Source organism: Oxyura jamaicensis, chromosome 21 (genome assembly GCF_011077185.1).
Source record: "Oxyura jamaicensis isolate SHBP4307 breed ruddy duck chromosome 21, BPBGC_Ojam_1.0, whole genome shotgun sequence".
NCBI classification, from domain to species: domain Eukaryota; kingdom Metazoa; phylum Chordata; class Aves; order Anseriformes; family Anatidae; genus Oxyura; species Oxyura jamaicensis.
The window spans coordinates 8,170,926-8,188,333 of NC_048913.1; the positions used below are offsets into that span (position 1 = coordinate 8,170,926).

General features: G+C 47.4%; 2 protein-coding genes across 4 annotated transcripts in view; one reads left to right on the forward strand and one right to left on the reverse strand.

The window, feature by feature from the left end:
- YBX1 (Y-box binding protein 1) overlaps positions 1–9,284 on the forward strand; it is a 10,183-nt gene extending 899 nt beyond the window's left edge. The window contains exons 2-8 of one of the 2 annotated variants that reach the window (XM_035344676.1): positions 212–275; positions 3,646–3,679; positions 5,655–5,744; positions 5,966–6,268; positions 6,676–6,758; positions 6,853–7,130; positions 8,905–9,284. In XM_035344676.1, the coding sequence (XP_035200567.1) occupies positions 212–275; positions 3,646–3,679; positions 5,655–5,744; positions 5,966–6,268; positions 6,676–6,758; positions 6,853–7,099 (821 nt within the window). In that variant the 3' untranslated portion in view covers positions 7,100–7,130; positions 8,905–9,284. The remainder of the gene's footprint in view (positions 1–211; positions 276–3,645; positions 3,680–5,654; positions 5,745–5,965; positions 6,269–6,675; positions 6,759–6,852; positions 7,131–8,904) is intronic. The other variant, XM_035344679.1, reaches the window with a different exon arrangement.
- Positions 9,285–12,421: 3,137 nt separating this feature from the next.
- On the reverse strand, positions 12,422–17,393 carry LOC118177156 (claudin-16-like). Of its 2 annotated transcripts, XM_035344606.1 has the most exons (6): positions 16,625–17,393; positions 14,810–14,931; positions 14,424–14,526; positions 13,256–13,420; positions 12,943–13,134; positions 12,422–12,848 (listed from the first exon to the last, which is right to left on the reverse strand). In XM_035344606.1, the coding sequence occupies exons 2-6, from the start codon at positions 14,921–14,923 to the stop codon at positions 12,763–12,765; spliced, it is 660 nt and encodes a 219-aa protein (XP_035200497.1). In that variant the 5' UTR covers positions 14,924–14,931; positions 16,625–17,393; the 3' UTR covers positions 12,422–12,762. The 2 variants fall into 2 exon arrangements, with proteins under 2 accessions (XP_035200497.1, XP_035200499.1); XM_035344608.1 differs by lacking the exon at positions 14,810–14,931.
- Between the last annotated feature and the right edge of the window lie 15 nt (positions 17,394–17,408).

The following is a 17,408-nucleotide window of genomic DNA, read 5'->3' on the forward strand; positions in this document are numbered from 1 at the left end:
CCCCGCCCCCCTCTCCTCGCGGCCGTTGGGCGCGCGCCCCGCCGCGCGCGCGCCGCCGGGCCCCGCGTGTCGGCGGGTGGGGGCGGGGCGGCGCGGCGCAAAATGTCCGCCACGCGGGGCCTTTGTGTGCGCCGCCCCGCCACGTGCCGCGCCTGACGCCTCGCAACCCCCCCCCGCTCCCCCTTTCTCTCTCTTACCGTTCCCTTTCCAGCAACGAAGGTTTTGGGAACAGTGAAATGGTTCAACGTACGGAACGGTTACGGCTTCATCAACAGGTGAGCGCGGCCCCGAGGCCCGGCGGCGGAGCTTTGCCCGGGCTCTTCGGGTGGTGCGGGAGGCCGGCTGCTGTCAGGAGCTGGGGTGGGAATAGCTGGAGATGCCTAGAAGCGTGCTGTCCTCGGGAAGCTGTGAATGTACAGGGAGACGTGCAAAGTTCAGGCTGATTCTCCATTGCGAGGCTGGGGCGCACGGACAGGCCTCAAGGAACAAGCGCCTGGGAGGTTCTGAAACGCCTGGGAGGTTCTCTTGTTCCCCCCTTAAGCACCTCTGGAGGAATGCATCTACCAGAAGTGGGGAAAGACATAGGATAACTGTATTTCCTACTGGAGGTTATTTTTGCCTCTTCTATGGCAACATAAGGCTTTTTAGATCAGAAGAGTGTTGAGTGTAAGTTGAACAAGTGTGCTAAATTCTGAAACAAGCTGAAGAAAGACGTATTGCAGCTGGGTGGCTTCAAACCCCCTGTAGCAGATATTGACAGAAGGCTTGGGAATCCTTCTCTAGGGAAGCAAATGTAGATACTGCTGTTCTTATTTAGCTTTGTTCTAAAGATTGCCTTTTTATCTACCTGGTACCTTTCGGGCCTGTCTTAATTGTCTGCTGAGTTCCTTAGTTGATTCAGTGTGTGACTTCAGAGGTTTGGCTGGCTGAACCTGTCCAGTTCCTCATGTAGCGTTTGAACGTTGGGTGCTGAATAGCTGTCTGCGTTGTTAGCTTTAGCGTCTCTTGCTCTTCTTGTAAGTGCCTATAAAGTTACAGGCCACAAACTCTACCTCTAGGGAAGGCTTTTCTCGGCTCCGCTCAGTAGTGGAAACTCTCAGTTACGTGAGTCAAGCACGGAAGCAACAGCAGCTAGTTAAGACATCTGAATGGCTTCCCCACTCATATTGTTTTGGCAGCTGTTTAATCCCTGAGGTTGCCATTTTTAATGAGAAACCCAGCATGATCTCATGTTATCAGGAGATTAGAGCTGCAGCCTGAGAACTGAACTGGAGGACGTTTCCACAGCTCTGGAATCTCTCTTGCTTGTTGCAAGGGAAATTGCGAGAGCTTCTGCTCTTGCTTGTCTTTTCTTCAGTCGGGTATGCTTGCAGCTAAAACTAGCTTTGCAACTAAAATTCAGCATTACAGGTGCATGTGAGCTTCAAGTATTTACTGTGTTATTTTAATGTTAAAGTGCATTTCTTTCCTGAAATACTAGTTTAAATTCTATATGTCAATTGTTTCTCCCAGTTGTCAAAGTAATAAATGAATACGCGGGACACTGACTCGGTCCTGTTAACTGATTGGAACTGCACATTGATGGCTGGCTTTGTATTTACAGCTTTGCTACATTTTCATACGCAGTTGGTCTGCTTGTCTAAATGTTCTTTTAATACAGTTAAAGATATTGATGGGAATATCATCTAGTACTAAGATGAGCTAACCAGGTCATTAGGGCTTCAGAATAGGGGTCTTCTGTGCCGTTTCATATTTTGGTTGAGAATGTGATAGCTGCTGTTATTCCTGTGCCATCTGAGTGGCAGTACACTTACTGCTTCTAGATGTGGTTGCTGGAAAATGCCATCTTAGTACAGGAATCATGCACTGGGCTTTGAAATTAACCAGTAAACTTTCTAACTAATCACGTATACACCTTGAATTACTTGTGTGTACCTGAGTCATTCATTTATCTAAAACTTCAATATACTCTCAGATGAAACAGTCAGTGAAAAAGGACCCTGGTGACAAACACCTGGTGTGGTTGCCAAAAATATAAGTTGGGCAAGAGTATGGAGCATCCAGGCTTGAAGAGCATAGGTGGTGAGCGCTTCTTGACGCTGCTTTTCAGCTGAGAGTGGAGAAGGATAGCAAGCATCTTTACTGAAACCTGTCACTGGCTTTCCTGAAGGTTTTCAGCTATTGGTGCATCTCTTAAGAGATCTTGCATGGTGATCAAGCAAGTATTTAGGCTCTGGCTTTCAAGTGCTTTTGGATGCTGCATCACGGGGGCTGGAGATAAGCTGCCTCCTGATGATCACGCTTGCTCTTCTGTAGTCCTTTCCGTTGTCTTTACTACAAAAACTCAGAGGCCTGTAGTATTTTCAGGCATCAGCTCTGTGAGGAAACAAGGTGACTTTTAGTGGTGCTGTCTGGCAGAATAGCCATAGTTTGGATTGAGTTTTGGAAAAGTCACAGTTGTCATTCTCACGTTTTAAAGCCAATGGTGAGGAGTAACTGGCTTTATCTTACTAAGAAAAAATAAAACAGTTATGAGCAAGCACACTTTAACACAAGCTTGTTTTGCTGTGTCTTTAACCAGTCATTCTAGGAAATAAAAGGCACTTTCCTGTTGATTAATGAGTCTGTGGAATGACTTGAAACTAACACCACAGTGAGGTTCGGTTGGTTTGATGTGACCTTGAATGTGGGGCTCTGAGCTTGTTATGAGTGGTGGAAATGGTGAGTACAGCTCTCAAACCATTGTGGAGGCTGTTTCAGCTGTGCTGCTTAATTGCAGAACAGAAACTTTCCTGACTTCACTTGGTACTGATTGTGGTTGCCCGGCCTTGCTCAGCATGGCAGTTGTGGAAGCTATGGCGTGATCACCCTGAAAGATGCTTTTGGATTCTTGTTCAGGTTAGAGGTACAGATTTGTGCTGTTTTCAATTTCTTGTGAGTAGAGAAGCCCAAGGCTTGTTCTCTCTGCGTTCACAAGTGGGACTTGAATAACCCAACTGCCTTTCTTCAGTGGAGTGCTGATCAGTTAATGCTGTTACTCTGTAGCTGAAGGAAGCAGCACCACTGAGAGGAGGTAACTGAAGTGATCACAGGTGGTTGTCAGCAGGAAGCCGGTGTGATGTGTGTGCACAAGGTGCTTGCCTTGCTTCGCAGCAGGAATGTGTCTTGTGCCCTGGTCAACTGCTGTCCATGGAGCTGTCCTCACAAGGTCGCTGCAGCTCACTGTTGCACCTCTAGGAAATGTGACTGGTGAAGCAAGACTCGAGTGGTATTCATAGCCTGATGTGGCACATCTCCTACATAGTGTTACCAGAAATGATGGATTGGTCACTGTCAGGTGTTTTTCTTCTTCAAGCCTCTCTACTGGTGGGATAGCAAGGATGGAGAGAGGAGAAATAGTTTCATGAGAGTCTTATAGGACTTTGTTGTGTACTCTAAACCTTGCATAGGCTACCTGATAAAATCTTTCCTTTAAGCAGTAAGCTAATAAGGGAACAGTTAAGAGCAGGTTGAAGAGCAGTGCTGATGCTGGAAGCTATTTGACAGTTTGTTGTTTTGATCCCACCCCTAAACAACTGCATTTTAAAACTGGGCTAACTCACTGTGTGCTTCGCATCTGAATTTCAATTTCGTGTTGTCTTACAGGAATGACACCAAGGAAGATGTGTTTGTCCATCAGGTAAGATCTTCTGGAAACTAAAAAACATGTTATTTATCTGAGACTTGCTCTGCACAACCTTACCTAAGTGGAACTGATGGGGTGAATTCACCTCAAGTTTCCAAGAACTGTTACTTGAACACAAGCGACTGTTTCTCATTGATGGGATGCAAGTAGAGCTCGCTCCTGGTTGGAGATTTTGCATATCCACAGGCATCCATCATCAGGACTTCAGGTACACAGGGTGGAGTAGGCTGATGCTATATAGTGATGGAAATCATAGTTATCCCCAGGTGTACCCCGACTTGGGAATAGCTATCTGAAGTCCATTTAAGTCGTCTTGTGGGTTTACAGCATATAGAAATAAGGCTAAAAGAAAAACGTGCAGCAGGGAGAAAAAATGAATCGGGCTGTAATAGGAATGAACCAGTGAAGGTATTTTTTTGGCAAAACTTCTATGGATTTTTTTTTTTTACTCCAAGCTTTCAATGAAAGTTTATAAACATTTTAGTAGATGCATTTTCAATCAGACATACCCATTTGAATATAATCTGTGGGTAGCACAAAGTGCGACTGCGATGCATCTGTGATTTATTTCATAGAGCAGATAGGACTTCATTGAGTCTGTTGTGTCTGACTTGTTGTAAATCAGTGTGTCCAGCTCAGTGTTTTTAAATGTAATAAAACTGTGGAGGCATTTATTAATAAAACATTATTCTGTGATGGGCAGTGGAGAATATCCAAGAGACTCAACTGGTTTTCCGTGGGCAGAGACAGGAATATATACCCTGAAGGAAAGCAAAGCGATTGGACTTTATTACTTGACTTGGAAGTAGGGTAACCTGTAAGGGACCTTGACTTACTGTCAGATTTCTGGACTTGTCATGTAACTACTGTAAGTTTCTAAGGGCACAGTTTGGCAGTGGCTTGTTTTAATGTAGCGATTTTCATGATCAAGCAGTTTTGGGGTTTAATCTAACATAAATGGTCATGTTCTAGGCTGTGTATGCTCCTTCCCATCCTCGTTACTAAGCTAGTTTCTCATGAAGATGTTACACTCTGCTGCTGTTGCAGTAAGGTTTCTCATCTCTCCATAAAATCACTTATGCCAAAACTTTTGGATATGTTTTTCTGTAGATTTTGTTCCATTTAGGGAACAAATCTAGCAAAATTCTATTGCTGGCATTTATTTCTAAAGTTGTTTCACTTGTCTTACTGCTCATTTAAAGTATTTGGCAAGTAGAATATGGCTGAGAATAGTGCACATAGGGCATTGTCACTTGTCAAAAAATGTAACCACTGCTGAACAGCATAGAAAATTCAGCACTTTCTAGTATTGTCATTTAACACGCAGGCACTTAGAAAGTTTTCTAGTATTGACACTGTGTAAAGTGTAATGATTGGTGTATAACAGTCAGCTGGAGTAGATTTGCAGTTAATTGGTAAATAAAATCCTGTGGCTGAAGCAAGAGTATCGGAAGTCTTGGAGAAGGAAGTCTCTTGATTTCTGTTTATTGATGTGTTTACGTAGCTTGGGACAGCCTCAGTTGAATGTAGGCTGCTGCATATTCTTGTGGGAAGTGGAGGGATGAAAACCTGATTATATGACTGGAAAATCCAAAGCAAGCTTTTTGTATTGGTATGCATACTTCCTGGGAATGAACAAGATACTATGGGGTGCTTAGTGATAAAATTCTGGTTCAGTTTGCATTGGTTTTGTGGTTTCTTTGTATCGCTTCAAGCTGCTTTTTCAACTTCTCAGCTAGCAGACAGCATATTGTCAGGTATTTCTAGACAGTGGTAGAGCGTCAGGCCAAAATCGTAGTACAACATAAATTTGGCTTTGAGTTTTCACTGTGGTTTAATTCCTTGTTCAGGAGGATGTCATCTTAAGGAATAAATACTTAAATTCCTTTAAAAAACAAGTCTTCAGACATGCTAAGTAGTATTTTAATGCTGTGCCTGTAAATGTAATTCTGCAATATTATGTTGTTAGACTGCCATAAAGAAGAATAACCCCAGGAAGTACCTCCGCAGCGTAGGAGATGGAGAGACCGTGGAGTTTGATGTGGTTGAAGGAGAAAAGGTAAACACATCTCGGGTGTTAAGAGTATGCCCAGAAAACTTGGTCTGCAGGCTTTGGTGTGGTGTCTGTGGTTTGAGTCGATGCCTGATGACATCCAGGGAGATGAATGGGTTTTCATTGCTTTACAAATGTGGATGTAAATTGTTGCTCAGTACTACATTATATTATGCTATAACTGCTTTGGTGCTCACTGCTTACCTAATTCTCTCCCTGCTCTTCAGGGTGCGGAGGCAGCTAATGTTACAGGCCCTGGAGGAGTTCCAGTGCAAGGCAGTAAATACGCAGCAGACCGTAACCATTACAGACGATATCCACGTCGCAGGGGTCCTCCACGCAACTACCAGCAAAACTACCAGAACAGTGAGAGTGGGGAAAAGAACGAAGGAGCAGAGAACATCCCAGAAGGCCAAGCTCAACAACGTCGCCCCTACCGCAGGCGGCGGTACCCACCTTACTACATGCGTAGGCCCTACGGGCGTCGACCACAATATTCCAACCCTCCCGTGCAGGGAGAGATAGTGGAGGTAATGTTTGCATAGAACGTGGTGCTGTGCTGACTTGATTTCTTTGGAGCATGGTGATGGGGTGCAGCTCTTTGACATTCTTTGTGGATGCTCAAGATCTGTTCCATAAGGCTTAGCAATAAGATGAAATGCTTGAGCAGATAGTAATACGCTGGAGGTCTTAGTCACTACTCTTGAAAAGCAGTGTGTTCAAATTTGTGTTAACTTTCTGTATAATTAACTGGAAAAAGAATAAATTCTGCATAGTGCATTCTTCTATGCAATAGGACCACTGTCCACCTTATTGTATGCTTCAGACTTCAGCTGTCAGCCCGCCTGGCTTACAGCAGGCCCTCCAGGGTTTGGCTAGTTGTGGTGGTAATGTTTTTGCATATGGCTAAGGTGGTTTGTTGCCTAATGTCTTCCAGGGTGCTGACAACCAGGGTGCAGGAGAACAAGGCAGACCAGTCAGGCAGAACATGTATCGAGGTTATAGACCACGATTTCGTAGGTATGCTGCAGATCTACTCTTTTTCTTATACCTTGAGCTTTAGCAACACAGACAGAACATCGCGATGGTCAGATGCTGCATTGTTAAAGCCTAGCTTGACTTTCAGGGGTCCTCCTCGTCAAAGACAGCCTAGAGAGGATGGAAATGAGGAAGATAAAGAGAACCAAGGGGATGAGACCCAAAGTCAGCAGCCACCTCAACGTCGGTACCGTCGTAACTTCAACTACAGACGCAGACGCCCAGAGAACCCTAAACCACAAGATGGCAAAGAGACGAAGACAGCCGAACCACCAGCTGAGAACACGTCCGCTCCCGAGGCCGAGCAGGGCGGGGCTGAGTAAATACCGGCTTACCATCTCTACCATCATCCGGGTGCGTGCCTGGATGTTCTTGAGGATATGATCTGATGGTTGACGTTTTTCTTTGGACACTTTCCTCTTAATTTTTGCCTTAAGAGACTTGAACTATTTTGGTAATGTGTATTGTAACTGAGCTGGCCACACTTAGCAGTGCACTTACCAAGTTCTGCAGACCTGAGCTGTGAGATTTTGCTGTCCAAATGCTGGTTAATTGGGAGGACTCAGTTACCAGGCTCTAATTTTCACTGGTGGAATCATTGCCTAGAGTACTGCTAATCTTAAAATCTTGGCTATAGTCAGTAACTCAGGCTTACGACAGTCTTCATTCACGCAGTAGTAGTGCAAGTGATGCTGGTATAGTGAGCTGAAAGTACTCTGCTAGGAGAAACAGGTATGCAGAGATACTAGGATTTACTTAAGTCTGTAAGCATGTTGGCTTTTGCTACTATGTCCCAAAGGGGATTTGGATGGCATTAAGACCTCTAGGGATTCATTTTAATGAGCTGATGTAGAATTGGCAGGAGTATCTTGGTAGTGGCTTTTTATCTGAACAAAAATGCTGGCAGCAGTGGTTCTTAAGCAGCTCTGTTGCATCTGAGGTCGACGTTGCATTCAGCTGGAGGCCTCACTTTCCTAGACTGGAGTACTGGTGTGGCTTGTTGTTAAGGTCATTATTAAAAACGTTGCCTTCATTGCAAAGTAAGCTAGTTGTGATTTGATGCTAGCTTGGTGCTGTCTTCTGATAGATTCACTTGCTAATTTGGGAATTTTCATTGCCAGAACAGTTTGTTACTTGTTCTATCTTCTGCTTTGTTTCTGGCACCTTCCTTGTCTGTCCTTCCTCTTCTGTATTTCCTCTATTAACCAGAGTTCATATCCCACTCCTGTTGTTTCACTCATCGCTCTTCTGCCTTCGAAGGCCAGCATTCAGACTTAGGTCCTGGTGAGAATGTTAACGAATGGTTATATTAATGGGAAGAATAGAGAATGCAGGAGTTAGGCAGGAGCAGTAGTTTGGTGTCATTAGTAGCTACAGACCTCTGCAACTATGAGGTCACAGGACTCTTCAAGGGCTCGGATTCTGCTGAATTTGTTGTGCACATAGCTTATTTGATAACTCTTCAAGTCTTGCTGCAGTGTTTTCTGTGTGCCTGACGTGAACGTTTGCATTATCCTGCTGTTAATGGTTGAGACAAGCTGGATGAATTCCTTAACTAGCAGGCTTCAAAGAAAGAAAAAACACATTTTATTTTGCTTTTTCGATCTATTTGGTAGTATTGGGGAATATAAATTGTGATTTCTGGTGCATAGTGAAGCTGTTCTACCTCTTTTAGGCACAGGTAGAGATTTGCTGTTCAGCCATCTTTTGCGGATCTTAAGTTGTCCTCCTGCCTTCCCAGGAGTTTCCTCAGAGTTTACCAGCTTTTGTTTCCAGACGAGCATATGACAAGAGTTGTGTGTGTCTGCAGTGCCTGATCTGAGGAGCTTTCTCTAAGAGGCTCTCATGAAAGAGTCTGAAGCAGGAGGCCAGTGAGGGGAGAGGTGTAGATAGAATTACGTTCTGTTTAAAACTTTTTTTTTCTTCTTCTGGAATTCTTTGCACTTATTTTGCATAGAAGCTGGCAGTTTTGATCACTGGAAAGTGGGCTGATGTGCTGGACTAATTTAAGAGCTGTAGCTGATGAGATTTTTCTGTGTGTATGAAAGCTTAGTGTGAATTTAAATTGTAGGTGAGTGTTGGTAGACAAAACACTTATCTGATGATATCTGTCCCTTTTTTCTTTCAGTTTAGTCATCAAAGAAAAGACCTAAGAAATGAAGAAGAAAAGAAAATGAAATTCCAGCAATAAGAAATGAACAAAAGAATTGGAACTGAAGACCTTAAGTGCTTGCTTTTTGCTGTTGACCAGATTACTAGAACTATCTGCATTATCTATGCAGCATGGGGTTTTTATTATTTTTACCTAAAGAAGTCTCCTTTTGGAAACGATAAACACGTTTTTTAAAAGTCTGTTTTTTCTCAATACACCTTTAAAGGTTTTTAAATTGTTTCATATCTGGTCAAGTTGAGATTTTTAAGAACCTCATTTTTAATTTGTATGAAATGTACACCTGATTTTTTCAAGTCAAACTGCAAGCATCTGTTAATAAAGGTCTTAAAGAATTACAGTGTGTGCTTGGTTGTTTCAAACCCACTTTTGTATGGAAAGCATGTAAGTTAAGCGTTCATAAGAGGCTTTGAGAAAGACTGCTTTTTTTTTTTTCAGCGTGATGTCTATCAAAACTATGTTGAACTCGTGCACTCTTCAATTTTAAGTGCCCTCAGCTCTGCTCAGTGAAACCTAAGGGAAATCTGTGTGACCCTAAGGCACTCACTTCCTGTGCTTGACTTCCTGGAGCCTGCTTCTGGCTGCCTGTCTATTCCTTGCCTTATTGCAAGGGAGTTTGGGTTTGTAACATGCTTCCTCATTCAGGCTGTTGTGGTAAAACAGACTGAGAGGTCTACTGAGCCTCTTGTTGCACGTGAGCGTAGCAGCTCTGTGAGTCACAGCCTGGGGTCGAGGGCTCAGAGAGATGACAACTCTTGATGCAGGGCTGGCTGCTCAGTGGGAGGCTGCTGTTGCCTCACACCCTTCCCGTAGGCTGCACTGGGTGGAAGGGCCCCGGCTTGTGCTGGACACCCCTAGGTGCTGTGCAAGTGGTGGATTGTCAGTGCTGGTTACCTGGCTTCCAGTGTAACGACTAGAGGGTTGCTGATACCTTAGTAGCAGGTGTTATAGAATCATAGAATATCCTGAGTTGGAAGGGACCCTTAAGGATCATCAAGTCCAACTATTGACACCACACAGGTCTACCCAAAAGTTCAGACCATGTGCCTGAGTTCACAGTCCAATCTCTTCTTAAATTCAGACAGGCTCGGTGCAGTGACAACTTCCCTGGGGAGCCTGTTCCAGTGTGCAACCACCCTCTCTGTGAAGAACCCCCTCCTGATGTCAAGCCTAAATTTCCCCTGCCTCAGCTTAACCCCGTTCCCGCGGGTCCTGTCACTGGTGTTAATGGAGAAAAGGTCTCCTGTCTCTCGACACCCCCTTACGAGGAAGTTGTAGACTGTGATGAGGTCTCCTCTCAGCCTCCTCTTCTCCATATATGATGGGAGTTTCTCTTAAAAACTCCAGTTAGTGAAACTGGTGAGTTAAACGCAGAGGCTGAAATCTGTTCCTCTTGTTAAGTGAGACCTCTTTGAGCAGGGGCCTTTGCTGCCACCTCTCCAAGGCTGTGGGTGGCTGAGGGGTTTCTTCCTCCTGCTAAATTAAGTTTTGTCATCAATCTTCAGGAAAGTAGTCTCGAACTGAACACTGGTCAGTTTTGTGAAAATGGTGTAATTAAATCCTGATACAACTTGGTGGAAAGGCGAGAGGATGATGAGGGGAGATGCTTGGTGTCACCCAAATTTGATGGAGCAGCTCAGCTGTGTCCTCACTGGAATATGACCACTGCAGAACAGAGGTGATGTGGGAGCCCTTTTGGGAAGGGGGGGGGGGGCACTCTCCATCTGGGATGATGCAAAGCACTGCTGCTCCTGACTTACTAGAATGTGGATGTGATGTTTTCACAGGTGAGTCACTGCAAAAGTTGCTGCCCCCTTAACTGCTGTGTGGGGAGGGAACCTAGGGCAAACCAGGGGAAAACACAGGTCTCCATCTGGGTTTGAAGCTGGGCTTCCAAAAGGGAAGAGCAATCTCAAGTGTGCATGGGCTTGGTTTAACTCATGATCTGCTCAGTGTGGGCTTCTGGCAAGCAGATGTTGGAGCTCCCAGGCTGTGCTGCCTGCAGGCAGGTTCAGGTGGTGACATGCTTCTCTGACATGCTTCTCTGCTGTGACTGAGCTGCTCTCATGCTGGGGTTCGGTGAGCATGGAAACTTGAGCTGTGTTTTGCAGAGAAGCTGGCTCCTCTGATTAGACCTTGCAGCGAGCCAGGTGTGTGTGTCAGGGCTGCTCGGGGCCTGCTGGAAATCCAGAGCTGTTTCTTAGCCCAGGTGTGGCTTGGTCCTCACTTGGTCCTGCCCAGCCTTGCGGAGCAGTGTGCTGTGCACTTGTAATAAATTTACTGGTGATGGATGCAAAGCTGCTAGTGAGGAGCACCCAGTGGGGTCTGAGTTGTCTGACAGCTTTGAATGGGAACTGTAGCTTTTTCCTTTCTATGTACTAATGAGCTCTGCTTTTATCATGCAAATGCTTGCTCTTTTTAATTGCTTTCCTGTGTGCTCAAGTGCCAACCATTAACAGCCGAATGCTGCATCTCTAAATGCCTTTTAACATGCTGCTGCCTGCTCGTGTCCCTTAGAGCAGTGGAGGTGTCTCCTGTAAGCTAACAGTTCTTCGGACCACAGACCTGGTCCAACATCCTTTCACTGCCATGGTTTCTGTCTGCTAATCTTTGGCTAAGAAGTAAGGGATAGGACCAAGAGTGAGCAGAGCAGGGAGGAGTGACTTTTCTCTCTAAGCTCACCTTTGTACTTAGATGAACTTTCCCCAAGGAGCATGGCAGAGGGCCCCAGCATCCTCAGAGAGGAAGGAACAGGTGGTGTGGTGCTGTCATACAGGTGGGAAGTGAAGCTTTTCCTGAATTGCACATCGCTCTTGGCTGTTGAGCAGAGGAGCTGAGCTTGAAATTGGGATATTTTAATCTCAGCCAATGGGGGAGAGGGTGGTTGGGGGTTCTGGCTTGTTTTCAAAGTGTTTTGTGAGTGAATAAGGGTTATAACTCATTTGGAAAACAGAATTCCTTTTGCATGGACTTCAGTACCCAGCTCTGCATGAAGAGCACCTCCATTAGTTTTCAAATTGCCTCTGTATGTGGTTATGGAGTTACTCTAATGATAATCCCGTGATAACATTATTGAATGCTCCAGGCTACTAGCTTTACCCGGTTTTTAAATGGCATGTATACTGCCAAATTTCTGAGTGCAGGGGCAGCTTCCAGCAGGCTGCTGCATCGGGGCCAGCAGCCACGTGGAGTCAGTGTTGCTCCACAAAGACGAGGCTTTTTGCTCACCTCCAGAGCAGCAGTGGGGCAGTGACCAGGAGCTGCTTTGCTTCTGTCACCCTCAGGGCAGCAAGAGCTCCCCAGGGGGCTTTGGGGCAGCAGGAGCAACCTAGCACAGTGCAGCTGGGGAGCTGTTGCATGCAGGCGGAAGCAGGAGCTTAGGACCCCAGGTTTCATATGGGGTCATATGAGGTATTGAACTGAGCTGTGCGATCTGGAAACGTCCTGAACTGCTCCACCAATGATGGGGAAATAGGGAATTAAATTGGGTGGGGTGCTAAGCTTTCCCCCACCCTGCAGAGACCTCCTCTCTCTTCTGGCATCAATGAAGAGCCTCTTTTCATAAACCACCACTTTTCTAGGTTTTATTTTTGAATAAACCTGGCTGGAATTGGCAATAAAACCTCTGTGTGTGACTTGCTTCTGCAGCCTGCCCACTTTTTGCAGCTGCTGATGCTATAGCTTGTGCAGGCCCTTCCTGGAGCCCTGAAATTGGAGTCCCAGAGCAGTTGCAGAGATGTCCTGGAGTGCTTTAATGGGGTCAGACTTGGGGTAAGCATCATGCAATGGGCTGGGTGCAGGAGGTGCTGCTGCCCATCACACACGGGAGTCCACGGTGTACATCTTGCTGGTGACAATTGGGCGCTGAGGGAGCCTCGGGGGCTGCTGGTGGATGCTGGGGCCTTGCAGGAGAGAGTCAGGGATGTGATACAGGGGCTATGCAGGACAGAAGCCCCCTGCTGTGGGATGGGGCAGCCCAGGGCAACGTGGACTGACCTGAACAAGCGTAGAGGCAGCAGGTCAGCAGGATGGATGCCATGAAGCAGCCCGTTGAGCCAGCCATCCCCAGCCAGCAAGACCACCCAAAGTCATAGTAGACTCCCAGGAATATGTTGTGTGACACCAGCATGGCCCTCTCCACGTAGACATCCACTGCATACCACACAGAGCCCACCAGGCCCAGGATGCCTGTGAGGAATGGGGCCAGTTAAGGGAGAGCCATACAACCCCAGGGCCCCTTTGAGGTTGCCCTTAGCTCCCCATGGGCCACGAGGTCCAGCTGCCCCCCCAACCACTCCCAGCCACGCACTCCCGATGCCAAGGATGACACCAGCACCGTAGCACATCCTCAGTTTCACACGAGGATCTTCCTTGAGGAACTTGATGCAGTCGAGCCCAAGGAGCAAAGTTGCCAAGGCCAGGCCCACCAGGAGGTCTGCTGTGATCAGCAGTGTCCGTGTCACCACAATCTTCACTGGGGAAGAAAAAACAAACAAACAAAAAAACAAGCAGGAGACTGAGGAATGGTTAGAAGATCTGCCTCCCCCCTCCTCAGATGCTGCCTGTGTCGCTGCTAGACTCACCCAGCTTGCTGCTTGGCATATCTGCAGGAGATGTTGACACTAGGACATCCCCCCCAGCCCTATGTGCCACTCACCCTGTACTATAGCCAGGGTGCTCATCAGAAACCCTGCAACAGGTCTTAATCAGCCTGTTATCAGTTCAGCTCAAGAAACCAAACTTAAGGTGCACCAGTCAGCATCTGGGATATGGTTGTTTCCTTGAGACCTTCACATCACTACATGTGTGTGATATGACTTCTCCCTGCAAAGCTTTTTCCCCAGAGCAGCACAAAATCCCCATGTAGTACATGCGAACTCCTCGTTCCCTTCTCTTCTGTCCAAATCTGTGCTGTCCCACACCATCACCCTTTACAGGACAAGGGCTCTCCTATGCGGCCGGGGCTGTCCATGAGCTGAGGACACAAGGCCTTGGCCAGTGGGCATGGCCCTCACCACACTCCCTCAAACACCTGCATCCACTCAATACAACTGCTTTGACTCATGTCAGGCTCCCCTTTCCTGATGAAATTTCCTTTTCCTGAGGTGAGAGGGGGTTGCAAATCCCACCAGGAAATGGTGGAGCAGGCTGGAGCTGGGCTGAACCACCTCTGTGGTGTGTTGGCCTCCCAGCACAGCTTCATGCCCTCACTCAGCAGATGCAGCAGGTCCCTGGGCTACTGTCCTGGCCATGCTAGTGGGGCAAGAGGCCAGCAATGCTCAGCCAAGAAGGTCAGCCCTTCACAGTGAGGGTCATCTCAAAGAGGGAATACTTTTAGCTGTGAACTTAAAAGTGCCTTTGTGGCTGTTCGTGAGAGATTAAAGGGATTTGGTGGAATAGGCAAAGCATTTGCCTTGTGCTAGAAAAGGGATAATGCTGTACAGTAATGCCTCCACCTCCAGACTCTGCTTGCTTACCTGGATGGTCTGCCAAAATGGAGTCATATTGGTCACAGGTCTTGACCCCATCCTGCATGTTGGTGACACATTCTCTCCAAAGCCCCCGGCATTTGTGGCTCACCTGGAATGCAGGAGAAAGATGCTCAAAGCAGAAAGCACCCAAAAGTCCCCCTGCTCCTCAGGGATATCCAGCAAGGCAGATATTCAGGCTCTCACCACCATATCCTGTTCTTTGTCTCTCCCTTCCTTCTGCTCTAGCATTTTCCTAGTCCACCAGCTCATGCAGAAAGTGGTGGGTATATCCCACCTTGTTCCCCCTCCAGGCCCATGGAGACACGATGCAACCTCACGGATATCAAGGTACCAACCTGGCTCTCAACCACGAACACAGCTGCTCTACTCACCTCCAAGCTGTCATCAGCATTCACCATCCAGCAGTCAGTGCATGTGGCCAGGAGGAGGAAGAGGGTTGAGAGGAGAGCAAGACCGAACGCCATCATCTGCAAGACTGCAATCATGGGGACACCTGCAAGGGCACAGAGATGTCTGCTGCCTCTGCTCTGGCCACTTCCCAGGAATCTGATCCTCTGAGGACAAAGCACCTCTTGGGTCAGAGTGCTGGACCCTAAGAGCTGCTTGGAAGGTCTCAAATTGTACCAGGGAGTTTTAGATTGGATAGTAGGAAGAATTTCTTCATGGAGAGGCTGGTCAAGCATTGGGATGGGCTGTCCAGGGAGGTGATGGAGCCCCCATCCCTGGAGGTATTGAAGAGATGTGGAGGTGGCAGTAAGGGATGTGGTGTCCTGACAGGACTCCGTAGCTCAGGTTGGTGGTTGCAGGGTGATCTTGAAGGTCTAGAGGATGCTATGATTCTATAACACTTGGGATCCATCCCATGGTCCTCAGTGCTGCCAAAGTGCTCAACCACCCTAGACTGAGGCTGGCCCACCAGTTTTGTGTGTAGATAGGGCCTTTGGGGTATGTTCATTTTGCAGTCATCTCTTCCACATAGACCACCTACAGTTGCCAACCCTTAGTGTTGCCCCTTTGGGAATCAAGAGTTCTTTGGAAACTATTGTCAAACAGTGACCATTGTCAGACCCTATGATCTGAGCAATTGTTAAATAGATGTACTATTAATGAAATCACATGGGTCTCTGAGCTGCACGGGTTAAGCAGCCCTGACCCCACGTGTATGCTGTGGGGTGATGTTCACCATAGCAGGGGCTGTGTCCCTCATGCAGACACTGCCTGCCCTATGGGCAGGGCCAGGAAGCAGGGCATGGTGCCCTGAGCCCAGTGAGAAAAATCTCCAACAAGATCCTCTCTTGGGACACTGCTGGGAGTGGAGGTGCCACTCACACTGTCTCTGAACATCTCCACCAGCTTCCCTCTGAGACTGTCTGCCATTAACAGGCAGCTTCTTAGAACCCAATTTACAATGCTTTAATTTCCCAGGCCTTTAATTTCCCAGGCCTAGCTCACCTTCTGAGCTAACTCCCCATAACCTTTCTTCCTTCCACTAGACCCTGACTGTTTTGCAGGCTTTTGTGTCTGGAAGTGTTTTATGGGAAAATAATGATGTTTAGGGCAAAGGAGAGCTGGTGTATGCATGTGTCCATTTGTGTGCATGCGGGAAGCAAACTGTCTTCCTCCATGACAGAACATAGGTAACTCATGCATTCACCAGCTGCTACCTTGACTCATCGTGTGGCATGATGGTGGCCTCCACCACCCATCTGTCTGTCTGTCCCTACTGCCCCTTCTGTGTCCTCAAGAGCAGACAGAGCTGAGCAGCCACCCCGTTCTCCTTTTGGAAGAAGCTGAAGAGAGCCAGGCTGTAGTGAGGGGGGAGCAGGCATCAGCCAGTTGCACACTGGGGCTGCCCAGCAGTGCTTTGGCACAGGCAGAGCTTTCAGGAGAGGTGAGGGCTGCGGTACTGCTTGGGGAGCATTGTTCAGCACAGTCTGCTGCAAAACAGCTTCTGGGAGAGGTGCTTTCTGCTGGTGGGATCAGGAGGTCCATGAATGCCCTCCCCTCCCGGCCCTGGCTGGCAGCATCGTGCCTTGTCCTCCACAGGCTCTGAGCTCTTGACCTGCTTGGTGGCACGATGGAGGTGAGAGGAGAGCCCCAAGTGCCATCCACACAGCAAGCAGTGCAGGGGGTTAAATCCAGCCCCGAACCCTTTCAGCAAGGAGGAGGTGCTAGGGAAGCCTTACCTTCATTGTGTGGTGGTCAGGCTCCTCCTTGCAGGCATGGGACAATGACAAAAGCTCTTCAGGGCAGAAGTGGGTCCTGAAGGCTTTTGAGCACCGGTGGGATTTGATGCTGACCCATCCAGAGGTGACTGATGGAGCCCAGGAAGCACAACACCCACCAGAGTCCAGCTGCACTGCAAGCCCACGCCTACACTGGGCTATTTAATGTTTCCCCAGGGCACGTCAGATATGCTTTCTGCTCCAAGTCATGATGCGGGTCCTGTGGTTAAAAAGCTAATGGGCTGGGAACAGAGGTCGGCCTCCAAAAAATACCACATCTTGACACCTGTGGGAACCAGCTGGGGCTGTGGAGAAACACTCCCCAGGTGGGGGACTCTGTGTCCTGGGCACTTATCCCCTGTTCTTTAATCATGCCTTTTAATTACTGCTTGTGGATGAGTGGCCTAAAACATGTTGGCTTCACAGTACTGATGCAACAGGGTCAGATGGACAGAGGTGGCAGGAAGAAAATTGCAGTCTGTTGCGAGGGGGATATTTCAAACCTTTGGCCAGGCATGCAGTCAATAATTAAGACCATTTTTTTTTTTTTTTTTTTTTTTCCTTCTATTAAAGAAGAAAACCAGTGCTATCCATCAGGTATCTAACTGTGAAATGGTCCAGCATTTCTCATCTCCCAGAGATGTTACAGGCTTTGAACTGTCAGAGAGCTTAGTCTAAAGGCAGCAAGACCAAAAAGACCAAAGCACTTGCCAGTTCCAGCAGGACTGCGAGTCCTCCAGCTGCC